Source organism: Cyprinodon tularosa, unplaced genomic scaffold, assembly GCF_016077235.1.
Source record: "Cyprinodon tularosa strain WSP-4 unplaced genomic scaffold, ASM1607723v1 ctg322, whole genome shotgun sequence".
In the NCBI taxonomy this organism is placed as follows: Eukaryota; Metazoa; Chordata; class Actinopteri; order Cyprinodontiformes; family Cyprinodontidae; genus Cyprinodon; species Cyprinodon tularosa.
This window is the reverse complement of record NW_024039033.1, coordinates 470,785-484,279: the sequence shown is the minus strand read 5'-3', so window position 1 is coordinate 484,279 and position 13,495 is coordinate 470,785. Positions and strand designations below refer to the sequence as shown.

The 13,495-nt window shown below is 35.7% G+C and overlaps 1 protein-coding gene across 3 annotated transcripts in view; it reads left to right on the top strand.

The window, feature by feature from the left end:
- Positions 1-13,495, top strand: part of asic1b (acid-sensing (proton-gated) ion channel 1b) — a 286,951-nt gene that overhangs the window by 206,365 nt on the left and 67,091 nt on the right. For all 3 annotated transcript variants that reach the window (XM_038293188.1, XM_038293185.1, XM_038293186.1), the window contains one exon: positions 2,708-2,858. In XM_038293188.1, coding sequence (XP_038149116.1) covers positions 2,708-2,858 — 151 coding nt within the window. The remainder of the gene's footprint in view (positions 1-2,707; positions 2,859-13,495) is intronic.

Genomic DNA, 13,495 nt, shown 5'->3' with positions numbered 1-13,495 from the left:
TCATGGAAAAATTATCGACAGGTTCAAATATTTACAGTTTCAAGGCAGCAGAGGCTACAGAAATAGGCTGTATAAGATGAAGAGACCTGGGAGCAGCATGAACCATGATGGAGACAACAGGAGAATCCAGCAATGAGTAAATGAAAGAGACAGCACGTTAAGAGGACGATGATCAACCATTTTTTTTACATTTTCTAATCCTTGCAGTCTTGCTGGTGCCAACCTCTAGTGTTTGATAGACAGAAAGCAGCGTAGACTGATGGCCAGTCCACCGCATATCAACACGAACATGAAAACCTTGTTCAGAAAGGCCCTTAGTCTACAACTGAACCCTGCATAGCACCTCTGTCTATGCGGACGTGCGATCCGGTGCATTTAACCAGAGCATATAACAAACTGAATAACCTACAGCTGAAGAACCTGTACTGGGAGAACTGGGAAGGGTTGCTTAAAATCCTTCGCAGTGTGTTTGTGCGGCTTAAAATCAACACAAAACCATGAAATAATTACAAACACAGGAAATAACTGATTAACAGTGACACACAGAAACACTAGAAAAGCTGCTGTTCAGATCTTTTCCATGCTGTAGTGTCTTCCTTCCACCTGATTCATTACAGCAGTCCCTTCCATGCTGGTCATGGCTCAGGACAGGGGTCTGCAACCTTTCATATCCAAAGAGCCATTTTCCACCCCGGAGTCCGACCAATTAAAAGCTGTTTAGAGCTGCAAAGTATAAGATGACTTCAAAAAAAAACAACAACCAAAAAAACGTATTATCTCGTATAGTAAATTTGTTTCCATCTGAAACAACCAACAATTTATGTATTTTTTAGCTTTTGAAATAATATTAAAACACATAAATTCCAACTTAAATAAAAGAAAAATGGCCTCAAAAACTTATTTCTGGTTCTTTTAATATCATTCTTTTCCATCTTATAAAAACCACTAAAGCTTTTAAGACTGTTATTTATTATGGTACATTATTAAGCTCTTTATATACATTTTAGGCACAATTAAGATCCTCTGTAGAGGGTCCAAAGAGCCATATGTGGCTCTGGAGCTGCAGGTTGCAGACCCCTGGCTTAGGATATAAGCTCCGTGGCAGATCATGCAGCTAACCATGCTAGGTTGAACTTAGATATATCATTTTTGAGCCAGTCAACAAACGAAGACATATGGGTTATCTGTCGGTGTACAGATTTCTCTTTCAGCTGTTAATAATCAAACCTGTTATCCAAGCATTGAACTTTAGCAGCTCAACTAACGACTCTGCTTCCCAAACTGTTGGCTATGTAGCTTCTCTTTTTGTATTTCTTACATCACTGAAGGATATCTCCCCCCCAAGCATCGACTGTATAGAACGTTTAAGGCGCGATAGTCCTATTTCATTCTCAGGAAGATTGGTTTCTGGGAATTTGTGTGCTCCTAAAGGACAGATTGATATTATGGAAATCAGACTAAATATCTGTTTTATGAAGCCTTCTCTCTGAGGATATTTCTCTCGTTAGTTCGGTATCCTTGGATATTGCATTTACTGGCAAGCTCTTTTCTTGTAATTGCAAAAAGCATAAAATCTTAGTGTATTATTACACCACAGGGGTTTTACATTTTTCTTTTCAATACGAAAGCCCACAGCTCAAATTAAAATTGTGGAGGCCTTTCTTGAAAAGGTTTCATTTTTTTTTTTTTTTCCACATGCATGCACAACCTTTGGTGCAAATTATTGTGTTTGCTCCCACACTTTAACTACCTGTATAATAACTGGTGTTAAAAGAACCCCGCTAACCTGAATGGGTAATGTGGGAAAGGAAAATAAATTCATTTCCTTCCTTTTCTTTCCTGCTGTTTTTATTTTTTCTTCTTTTTTACTGTAAATGAAACAAAAATACAGCCATTAATTGTACACATTCAATAGTTCAAACAGTAAATCCCTTTCACTATACATTTAAAATCGAATAAAAAATAATTCGCTTTTATTTTAATTACACTGTCACAAGAACAAAGCAATGAAATGTAGTAAAAACAAGCCATTCTCATGTTATTGTTATATAGGTAAGGACATCTTGACAAAAATGATAGAAGTCCTTTTTTAAGAAAGGGCCACAAATTCACAAATTTCACTTTAATCAGTAGGATTAAAGTTAAAATGTTTCTATTTAGAATAGAATCAAAAATTTATTTACTGTTCCACACTGTTGGAATTGTGGTGTTATAGCAGCAAAATATTACAGCAAATTGGTCACACAAAGACCTTAAAAAGTGCATGAAAATAACCACACAAAAAAATAAATAAATAAAATAAATACTGTACTATTTTATTTACATAAATAACTAGCAGAAAATGATCTATTATCTTTTATTTAGTTAGAAAATTCTGATAGTGCAATGTTCTGTTCTATGTTCTGATGAGGGAGTTGGGGGAGTTAATGGATCTTGATGCTTCCTTCTGTCTGGTGTAAATTTGTCGGGCAAGAATCAACAAACTGAAACAAAAGTCATGTCCTGTTTTCTCGAGCACAAACTATATCATGCAGTATTGAGAGCAAAGAGGGCTCAGCTTGTCAACAGCCTCTCCACATAAAGGCTTCTAGGATCAGCGACTGGTAACACAACCTGAGAAGATGCTGTCTTTTATTTTTTATTCTGCTGTGAGGATTACCATCTCGTATGTTGGCATAAAAATCCTTCCTTTGTCTGTGTGTTTCAGATATTTACACGCTACGGGAAATGCTACACATTTAATTCAGGCCAAGATGGGCGTCCCCTACTGGTGACGATGAAGGGTGGGACTGGTAACGGCCTGGAGCTAATGCTGGACATCCAGCAGGATGAATACCTGCCTGTGTGGGGAGAGACTGGTAAGGTCAACTGGAGAGCAAATCTAACCGGAACTTTATAATAATGTTTTCTGCTCACTGCTGACATAAATCTAGATAAATGGAAGTGCATGTATTAAAAAAAAAAATCAGAGCAAAGTGTCTTTTATACCATCCATGGAGAATTTATTTGACCTTTGAAGGCTTTTGTTTGATTAGATTTTATTAAGGGGTACAGTAGGAGAGTAATTAGGGCTGAATAGCAAGGTACATCAACCTTCAGGATTAAATGAATAAAAAAAAAAAGTCATGCATTATTTATTAGTTATCTACTGTCTTTCTATCAATTGAAGTTCAATTAAAACATGTCTGTGGGTTTTACTGGAAAATGACAAAATACTGAATATTTCATGAAATTGTAACTTTAAACCAACACGAATCAAAGAAAAATAAAAACTCTCTTCCAGATACCTAATCTGCGACGTTTCATCGATTCAGCTCATTTATTCAGGTTCAGCTCCTGATCTGCAGAGAGGCTTAATGGGGCTTTGGCTCTTTGATTTTAATGCAGCTGTAAATGCTGCTGTATGTTTATCACAGTGTTTTACGAGCACTATATAAATAATATTACAAAAAGGCCGCAGTGGTGGTCATCATTAAACAAGGAGCTAAAAAAAAGGGTTTAACTTTACTGTTGTATTTAATTATAAGTCCTAACACACCTCAGTGATTAAATTTTAATTTTCTCATTCTTTATATAAGCTCATTTAATAACTGATGGTTTCACAATGGGATAGTGGAAAGTATAATAAATACTTATTTGAATTATATTGTTTGGGTTTTAATTAAATTAAAGGTATGAAATAAAAAGGTAAATTAAATTTAAGTATGAAAAACATTTGTACACACTAACCTTCATCGGTAAACTGAGATAAAAAAAAATTATAGGTTTTTCATTGAGCCAAAATTCCAAGAAAGAGAAATGTTAAACAAAGTAAGATAAAAGTGTATAAAAATGCTACCTGGGCATTTTTAATGCTACCTGTTCAGAAGAAGAACACATCAAAACTGATACTCGATAACATGTCACTGAGTTAATATGTTTTTATTATATGGTTCTTAAATGGCAATAAATAGTTGCCAAACCTAGAAAATATACTAAATGAGAGTGTAATCCATTTTTGCTTTTTAAATAAAAATTTTAAAAGAAGCCTGATAGTCAGGTAGTCTTCTGGATTATATAACATGCTGTTTATTTATTTGGAACAGTGAATGTTAAAGAGGTCATAAAATGATTCTATAGAGTATTTGGTGCTGGTTCTTAAAGGAATAGTACACCCAAAACATGATTAGCCTTCATTTTCTACTCACCCCCATGCTGAACAACACTCTGGAGTACTTTTTTGATATCTCAAATGCATCTGGAGATCTGGGAGGCTTCTTGCTGTCTGCTGACATTCAAATAATGGAGGTCTATGGTGCCCGAGACAGAAAGGTCCATAAAAGTCCACAAAAAACGTGTCAATATTCCTCCATACTGCTCGTCCAATGTATTCCAAGTGTCCTGAGTGGGTAGCATCCATAATTTACTCGAAACGAAGTCATTTAGAATGTTTTTAGAGCATAAACAGTAGTGTATAGGATTTCCTAAAAGCGCGTTCACGAGTCTACGGAAACCGTGGCAGACCAAACCAGTGCATTCAGCTCGGCAAAGAACTCATGCTCTTCCACAACACTGAAGCCCTCAGACATTTTTCTTTCGTTGTTTCTTTCTTTGCACAGGTAAACAGCACATTTCTTCTTCTACGCTTGCATTATCGGCAGAGCAGACGCTGAATGCGCACTTTCATCTGGTTTGGTCTGCCGCGGTTTCCGTAGCGTCGTGAACGCGCTTTTAGGAAATCCTATACACTACTGTTTATGCTCTAAAAACATTCTAAATGACTTCGTTTCGAGTAAATTCTGGATGCTACCCACTCAGGACACTTGGAATATATTGGACGAGCAGTATGGAGGAATATTGACACGTTTTTTTGTGGACTTTTATGGACCTTTCTGCCTCGGGCGCCATAGACCTCCATTATTTGAATGTCAGCAGACAGCAAGAAGCCTCCCAGATCTCCAGATGCATTTGAGATATCAAAAAAGTACTCCAGAGTGTTGTTCAGCATGGAGGTGAGAAGAAAATGAAGGCTAATCATGTTTTGGGTGTACTATTCCTTTAAGGTCTCTAATTGGGTGTGTAACATTGGTTGGGCTGAAAATGGCATATTTGCTGTTCTATGAGCCCTAATTCAAGCCTGGTTAAAAGCCCTAGAATGAAACGACAGGTTTTCTTCTTTTATGGTATGATTATGAATATTTAAATGAGCTGTGCGCTGATTGGTTGGTTTACAACGAGCGAAGCTGCTGAGCAAAGACGCATCATAGCAACAAGCACTCACTTACTGAAACATCAAAATTGTTGATATGGTAGAGTGACCAGACGTCCTATTTTTCAATGACATGTCCAACTTTGTATACTTAAAAAAATGTCCAGGGGGAATTTCAAAGTCGTCCCGGATTTTGGACGACTACCATGCAGCACATAGTCGAAACACTGCGGGCGCCGAAACGAACCATCAGCTCCGGGGCTGGACCAAACCCGACCCAAAATTGGCGGCCCCGTGCTTCTCCCCGCCTGCCTTACTGGGGGCGGTAAAGGCGAGGGGGAGCACGGTAAGGCAGGCGGGGGAAAGCATACCGTCACCGGGTCGGGTTCGGTTGCTCTGTCCCCGGCTGGCTCGGTTCGAATGACCGGTCCGGCCCAGCAGCACTTAGAAGTACTTAGAAGAAAACTGGTGTTATCAAACAAATACCTTCATAATTTCAGTCCTGCAGAATACCATTTACCCAAACACTCAACCAAAGCAAAACCTTCCTTTCTACAGTAATGGCTGGGTTAGAAACAGCCAGGCTCTCAACTCGGATGCAGCAGCTAAAATCAGTGTTTACTTTACACAGGTTCAGCATGAAGGAGGGCAGTTAGTGAGTCGGGTAAATGGTATCTGACAAGGAAAATGCTGGGATAGTCGTCAGTGAGTTCAAAGGTAAACTTGCTCTGAAGGAAGAAAACACATGAAAGATTTGTGTAGTAAATTTTTATTTTCCCTCATGCTTTACAAGGGAGAGGTGAAACGTTCAATTTGACTTATTTAAATAGGAGATATGTGTTTGACAACCCAAAACACTTAAAATGAGCAAGATTGGATGGTAATTTAGCAGTCTCATGCAGTATTCAGGAATTTTATCTTGATATCTTTTTATGTTCCCTTATTTTTTTATCCAATCTTTTTTAACTCACTATTATAGAAATATTTTGCTTTTTATTTATCAAGACACTGACCTGTGGTTAGATTCATGTCAGGTAGCAGCTCACAGAGAAAATGTGTCTTTATATTTAACTTACATATGTCAACATGACATATTGTTGCTATTTCGATGAATGTATCTGAGTCCGTATGCAAAATATGTACAAGAAAATAGATTTACTGATGTGAAATAAAGTTTTGGGAATTTCACACGATTTAGATTTTGTTCAGTAATCCTGTAAAGGAGTGTTGCCAAACCATAACCATCTATGTTCTGCAACAACCTTTAAAAATTTTCATTTTTCTGTCTGCCAATATTTCCAAAATACCTCTCACACGATAACAGCATTAATGGATAAAAAAAAAACATTTGACGTAAGATTACCTGTGATATATTGCTCTAAACCTCCATGGACCTAGAACCCTTCATCCATATATAGTAAAAATTATGGAAAACACTCATGGGTTTCTGAATTAGAGAAAATAAAAGGGCGAACAAGTTACAAGACACAATTCACAAAAAAATCTCTTAAAGATTACACAAACACCCCAAGTGAAGGCGCTACTAATCATGGCGCCTAACAACTGTTTAATGAAATCACAAATATATAAAATGTATTTAAATTTTTACATATCACATATACATGTAATACATTTGCTAATTTTAAAAAATATATTATAAAAAAAAAATTATTATTTGATGCTGCAGATGGTCGACGAAAGTCACATTAGCCATTCCAATGAAAAAGGAAGCAAAATTGTTCAAAGATCTTTTAAAAACACAACATTTTACCTAAAAAGTCTCATCTGGTTTATAAATAAAGCTGAGATCCAAAAACCATTATAGTTATAAATAAAACATTTAATAAGCCCATTCTACTCCATATCTGGGTAGTTTGAACCTAAACAAGGATAGATATGACAGTTGTGTTGATGGATTAATGCATTTCATTTTATAAAAATAACACCTCAATATATAGAAGCCATTCATCAATTCTTAATTGACTTTAAATCCCTTTTTAATTGTTTTGCCGCTTCACATTTTGCATAACAGAAAGCTAACCAGGAGAGTGCTCAGTGATGCAGTCCTGCCTCAGGGGCAAGAAATTCCCCAAATAGGCTGTTTATGAAATCATTTTCCACCTGGTGAATAAATAACTACCATATTTGCTTGTCTGTCACCTACTCTAAAATGTATACATTGCAAAAACTGCAAACAGTTTTTTTTAGAAATGTTTATGGCCACCTCAGCGTTACCCTGTGACTGAATAAGAAAAACAATGCATTCTTAAGGCATTATATTGATGTTGTTTGTGTTAATTTTGCATATGTGCAATATGGCTTACTGCTCTAGGGTGCTGTTTGTCATAGGCACATGAGGGCACACAGAAAGTCAATGCTGTCCATAATGGGAGCTCTTTTTCAATAGGAAGTGAGCACCGGGCTATGTTGATCATAATGGAAGCAATGTGACAAGTACACAGTCATAAAATATAAATACATTTAAGATTACAACCATAACTTCTGTTAAACTAAATGATAGAGAAGATTTTAAATTAAGCAGCTTTGGTTTATTAAGAGAAATAAGTGAAAAGTTTACTGTATAAATAATCAATCATTTTCATTTCTCACCTGTAATAGAATTTTTATATTCCCCATAAATTTTCAGTCCTCTGCATCATTAATGTCTTACTCACATTTTTCTCCTTTCAAACGAAGAGGTGTGGAGCTACTTTGCTGCAATGTGTAGCCCGTGTTTACATCCTGATTCCTGAGCCAATCATATGCAAGTTCCCAGGGTTGCCAAGACAAAGTTCAGCGCCTCGAATTTGATATTGGCAAAAGACCAGCATGACTTACTTTGGATGAAATCATCCTCACTCGTGTTATTTAATTGATCGGCACTTTATCTTGATGTGGCAACCTGCCTGACTTCCCCGCTGTAGACCTGGGGAGGGGCAGGTGGCGCACCACATGTCATTAGACGTGTTTCCATCTTGCTTTTTATTTAATTTTAAAGTAATGCATGTTACTTATTAGAAAAGCATGACAGAAACCGCAATATCTGAATCAGTTTAATACATCTCGCATAAAAGTTCTTCCACTGACTTGAGGTGGATCTTGACTATTTTGAAAAAAAACGTAAACTAAAGCGATGGAAAAACATTTGTTGACTAAATTCTGGCATAACAAACACTGTTTTAGCTGCTAGAGTCCTGAATGCAAAACATTTAGTAAACCTTTTTCCATCACTGATCTATGCTCAGTTCTAGTTCCTACCTCTACTTCCTGTTTATTGCAGCAACTTGAAATCCAAACACTATGGTTTGCACTGCCTGATTAATTTCCTCCTATGGATGGGAAACATGTTTAGTTTGCATTTTCTTTTTTTTCTCGACTCTTTAAAACTTTGTTAGAGATTAGGGCGATGTTTATATAGAGACATGGCTATAAGGACTTATTTCCCCTTAAACTTCTGGTTTATTTATATAAAAAAAGGCAAATGAAAATGTTTCATATCTGTTTGACCCAAAAAAAAAAAAAACAATTGGAAATTTTTTTGTTAACCTAAAAAAAAATACTTAAAATCTTGTCTCTCGCTGTAATTTGCATTTACATGTTTGTCACTAAACCAGAGCCTTAGGCCGAGCTTCATTCATTCAAGAACTCCCAATTAATATAGTTGAAAAGCACAAAGCAACTCCTGACTTAATCTGAGGGATCTGAATAGGCTGCATCTAATAAAACCAAAAGGACATGATGAAAATGACTTCACAAACAAAATTTCTGCTCTTCGAAAGGGTTTAGGCTTCATGCTTCAGCTGAGACCTGTCAAGATGGAACAACCCACCTCTTTTATTTTCTAATTACTTTTGGCAGTTTGTCACCTTTGTGGCTTTTATTACCTTTAGTATTATGCTGTAATCAGTAACTGGTTCCAGTGAGCCACTTAAAGTCATCCCATTTATTTGTTCCTGTCAATGACAATGACAGGAACGCCTTAAATTTTAGGTGTCCTCTAGGGCTGAAACAATTAATCAATTTTATCGATTATTCAAATAATTGTCAACTGATTTAGTAATCGATTGATTGTTAAATGGAGTATAGAGGCTGTAAAACTTGCCTTTAGCTGACAGAGCGACCCACTTAGAGCAGTAATTATATCAACATTGTAAAAAAATATATAAGGTTAGCATTTAAGACAAAAAAAAAAAAAAATGAATCTGTCAATATGCTCTATCCAAAACTCCTCGAGTGGAAAAGTTGGAGCTTCGCCTGGTTTGATTTTCTAAAAATTCTTCTTCAAAGAATCTTTGGCTATCCGTTATTTAATTAATTAAAGATAATCGAAAGATTAATGGATTTGCAAAATAGTCGTTAGTTGCAGCCCTAGATTCCTCACATGGAAGAGGAGGGCAGAGCGTGTTTAACATAAAGAATCTAATAAAAAGAGTCTAACAGAGATGATCTCATGCAGGGGAAAAGGCCAACATTATTTTTGTTGATTTAAAGCATTAAATCTATTTAGACATTGCATAGGAGTTGAGACACTGAGGCTGACAAAAAATAAAAAAACGGACACAGATTAAAGTTGAAAAACTTTTATTTTATATTATGTCTATATGTCAGTGTTACTAAAATAAATCTGTTGTGGATATTTTTGACTTCTTCTGCATCATCTATTGAGACAGCAGCATCAGAGCAGATGTCCGAAATAAGTTCAACAAACTGATAAAGAAAGTCAGCTCTTACGTATCAGGAATCCAATCTAGAACCTCTAGAGATAATTTTACTGGGAAGTATTCCTTTTAAAATAAAGATGGTCAAACTGAGCATCGTCTTCATCATATTGTCATACCGTAAACAGAGTGTATTTGCTCAGAGGCGTTTCCAGATCTTTTGCAAGACAGACCCCTACAGGAGATCCTTCCTATCTACAGTCAAGTATCTACAAAAAGGGTTAAAGAAACCTTATAATATAAGTTACAGCGTTTAATTTAATATTTGGAGTCGTTAGATTGATTTGACCTGTATTGATATAAACTGAATAAATGATCTCACTGTTAGGGTTGTTAAGTTTCCCCAACTTTAACCTATACAGAATGAAACAAAGACAGTGTAAGATTTTTCCTGACCGTTCTTTGCAAAGGGAAAATACACAGAGCTTTAGAACTACTCTGTGCATCTTCGTCTTGCTCTACGCTTGCAGGCTTATTTATTGAACAGTCAACAGATTACAACAGCAGGTGTTAGTTTCGATTACGCAATCTCTAAGACATAGCATGAACTTTTAAGGTAGGGAACATGTCTGGTTTCAGTATACGCTTTTAAAAAAGGTGTCGGGGGTCATGAACATTTAATTTCTGTGTTTCTTAAATGAAAAACAGGAAAGCATTCTTGCAAAACATTTGACCGTTTTATGACCTGCATACACTATTTCCACTCATGAGAGTAACATAGAAAAACACATGATTAAAAGTAATATAAAAGATCTAAATGAATAAAATGATTATTTATATTTAAATAATTCTGTCCTTTTTTCATAACTTTTTTATTAAATAAGGTCAAAACTGGTTCAGATGAAGGCTTTTGTGTTTGTTTTTTTATTGTTAATAATAATAAAAACACATCACTGCTTTATTATCTTTCTCTCTTATAAAGATAAGGGGAGAGCAAATACAGAGATAAATTATTAATAGTTAAAAGTAAAAATAGCGTCTCCAAGCAGACGTTTCTTAAGAAAACATCCCACCCCACATCCTATATTCAAGCACAAAAACTGTGCTAGATTTGTACTCGTTATGCTTTGACCTCTTAGAGGAAATCCAAATAAAACTGCAATTGCTTTAAATGGTGTAACTTTCTGCTTTAATGTTAGTGTTCCTGGGAAAGAACCATAGAGTTAGTATGTTCTCTCTTAATGTCAGGGATAAAACATCAGAAAATTGACTTACCCCAGTATTCTGATTCAGCCTTCTTCAGATGGCCATGTCACCTCAAAATGAAGGATGCTGTGTGCAGAAATCCTACCACAAAATCAGCTGCAGCTTGATCCCCACACAATAAAAACATCTAATGTAACCGGATTTAATCAAAAGTTCAGGAGCAAGTGTTCAGTCCAGTGTTGATTAGACAGCATGATTAAGGGTTAGCTAAAGGTTTGGGAAACCACAGAGTGTGTTATTTTTCTCAGATAGATGTTTACTGATTAAAAAAAAAGATTATTTCAGTCAGAGAAGTGGATGTTGCTGCAAAATCAACTGCTTCTTCATGAAACATCATTCTCAGGGGAACAGTGGCGGATCTAGGGGGCGGCTACTTGGGCTGCAGCCCCCGATGTTTTCCCAAGAGCCCCGGTTCTCACTTCTGAGCTGATCTGAGTAAAATGTGCAGTACTGGAATTCACCAGATACTGGCAGCATGCGCAGGAAAGCAGCCTGTAGACTTAGACTTAGACTTCCTTTGTTGTCATTGCACAAAAAAAACCCAAGGTGAATCTTGACAACGAAATGTCGATTACTTGGCTACCAGTGAAACAGAGCTAAGACCTTATTCCTGCACAATAAATATGTTTTCTATGAGTAAGAGATAGCTATATACAGGGTAAAGAGTTAATATATACATATATATTGCACTGAGTTATTGTAGAGAAGTTGTCTCCAATAGCTGTTGCTAAACAGACTGATGTCCCAGGTATGTGAAGCCCTGAATGACTTCTAGATGCTCTTTATCCTGGTGTTGTATAAAATTCTGTTTTCCTTGTGTCGGGAGCACGCATTTTAGCCAGAGAGGCGGACATGGTGGATGGGACCATTTTCATGGCACTTCTAAATGTTTTCTTGCTAAAAACAACTCATATAATCATGTTAAGGTTGTAACATCCAGTTTAATCAGCAGCTGTTCTTTATATAATTGTAAAATTAATAAATAGACGAGGTCCTTTTAAGCTGTTTTGTGTTGTTTTTTTTGTTTTTTTTTAAAGCCAAGAGAATCTGTCTTTTTCCAACTTCTGTCAGTTAAGCCTGACAGAAATAAAAGTCAGTCACCAAACACAGTTTTCCAACATGTAGTGTGTATTTAGCATTTTACATTGGTGATATAAGAGGATGGAAACTGGCTGATAGCAGGACACAAAGATTAAGAGTTCCTGAGAGTTTAGACTTCCTGGTTAATCCCGTTCTAATGTAAAATAGGACAGATTACTGGATTAAAGACATTTATAGTATACAACATGCTATCACACATAACAATTTTTGAGAATTTGGGAAGAGTTGTTCTTAATTTCCCAAAGATATGGGAGAAGGAGAGGAGAGAATGGATATTTCAGCTGCCTAAAATAATTTGTTCCCCCTCCATAAAATGTGAAGAAATTAATTCACCTGCAAGTATTTGACTGTGTGTATTCCTCTCTTCATAAACAACAAATTCTGTGGATTTGGTGACATTTGATAATTATTTGCCAAAGTTAGGAGGGGTGAATCATATATTTTAGCCACCTGATATAATCTGTTCCCCCTTTGATGATCTTTATGAAATATATTTTCTGTTTATATGTTTATCTAACAAATATTTTTAAAAAAAGTTCAAACCAAAACCACTGGACTTTGTTTCCCAAGTTTGAAGACGTTTCCCTTTCCATCCTGAAAGCTTTTTCCATCCAAAATGTCTGAAGTGATGCTACTCCAGACATTTTGAATTGAGATTTGAAAATACATTAAATAAAGCTCATCAAAGCAACACATTTTTTTATTTGAGCTATTTTGGATTTCAAAATGTACACTGCAAAAACAATCCAGAAATAAGTAAAAAATGGCTTAAATTAAGTATATTTAGCCTTAATTTGAGCAGGTAAATAAGATGATTTGCCAATGGAATGAGTATTTTCACTCTTAAAATAAGATAGTTAGATAATATTTACTTGAAATAAGACGATAAAATAGTTTTTTCTTATTTTAAAAGGAAATTGTCTTGTTCCATTGGCAAAGTGTCTTACTTATCTCCTCAAATCAAGGAAAAACACACTTATTTTAAGAAAAAATAACTTATTGAGATTTATATTTTTTGCAGTGTAAAATAATAAATGTTTCAAGCATGATATAGAAAAATAATGACAGTTTCAAACTTTTTTTCCCCATGTTATGGAGGGGGAACGGATTATATCAGGTGGGTGAAATATTTGATTTCCCTCTAATAACTTTGGCAAATAATGATCAAACGTCATCAAATCCAAAGAGTTTGTTGAAGAGAGGAATGAACACAGTTAAAGACTTGCAGGTAAATTAATTTCTTCCCATGTTATGGAGCCGGAATTGTTATGTGTGTTAGCAT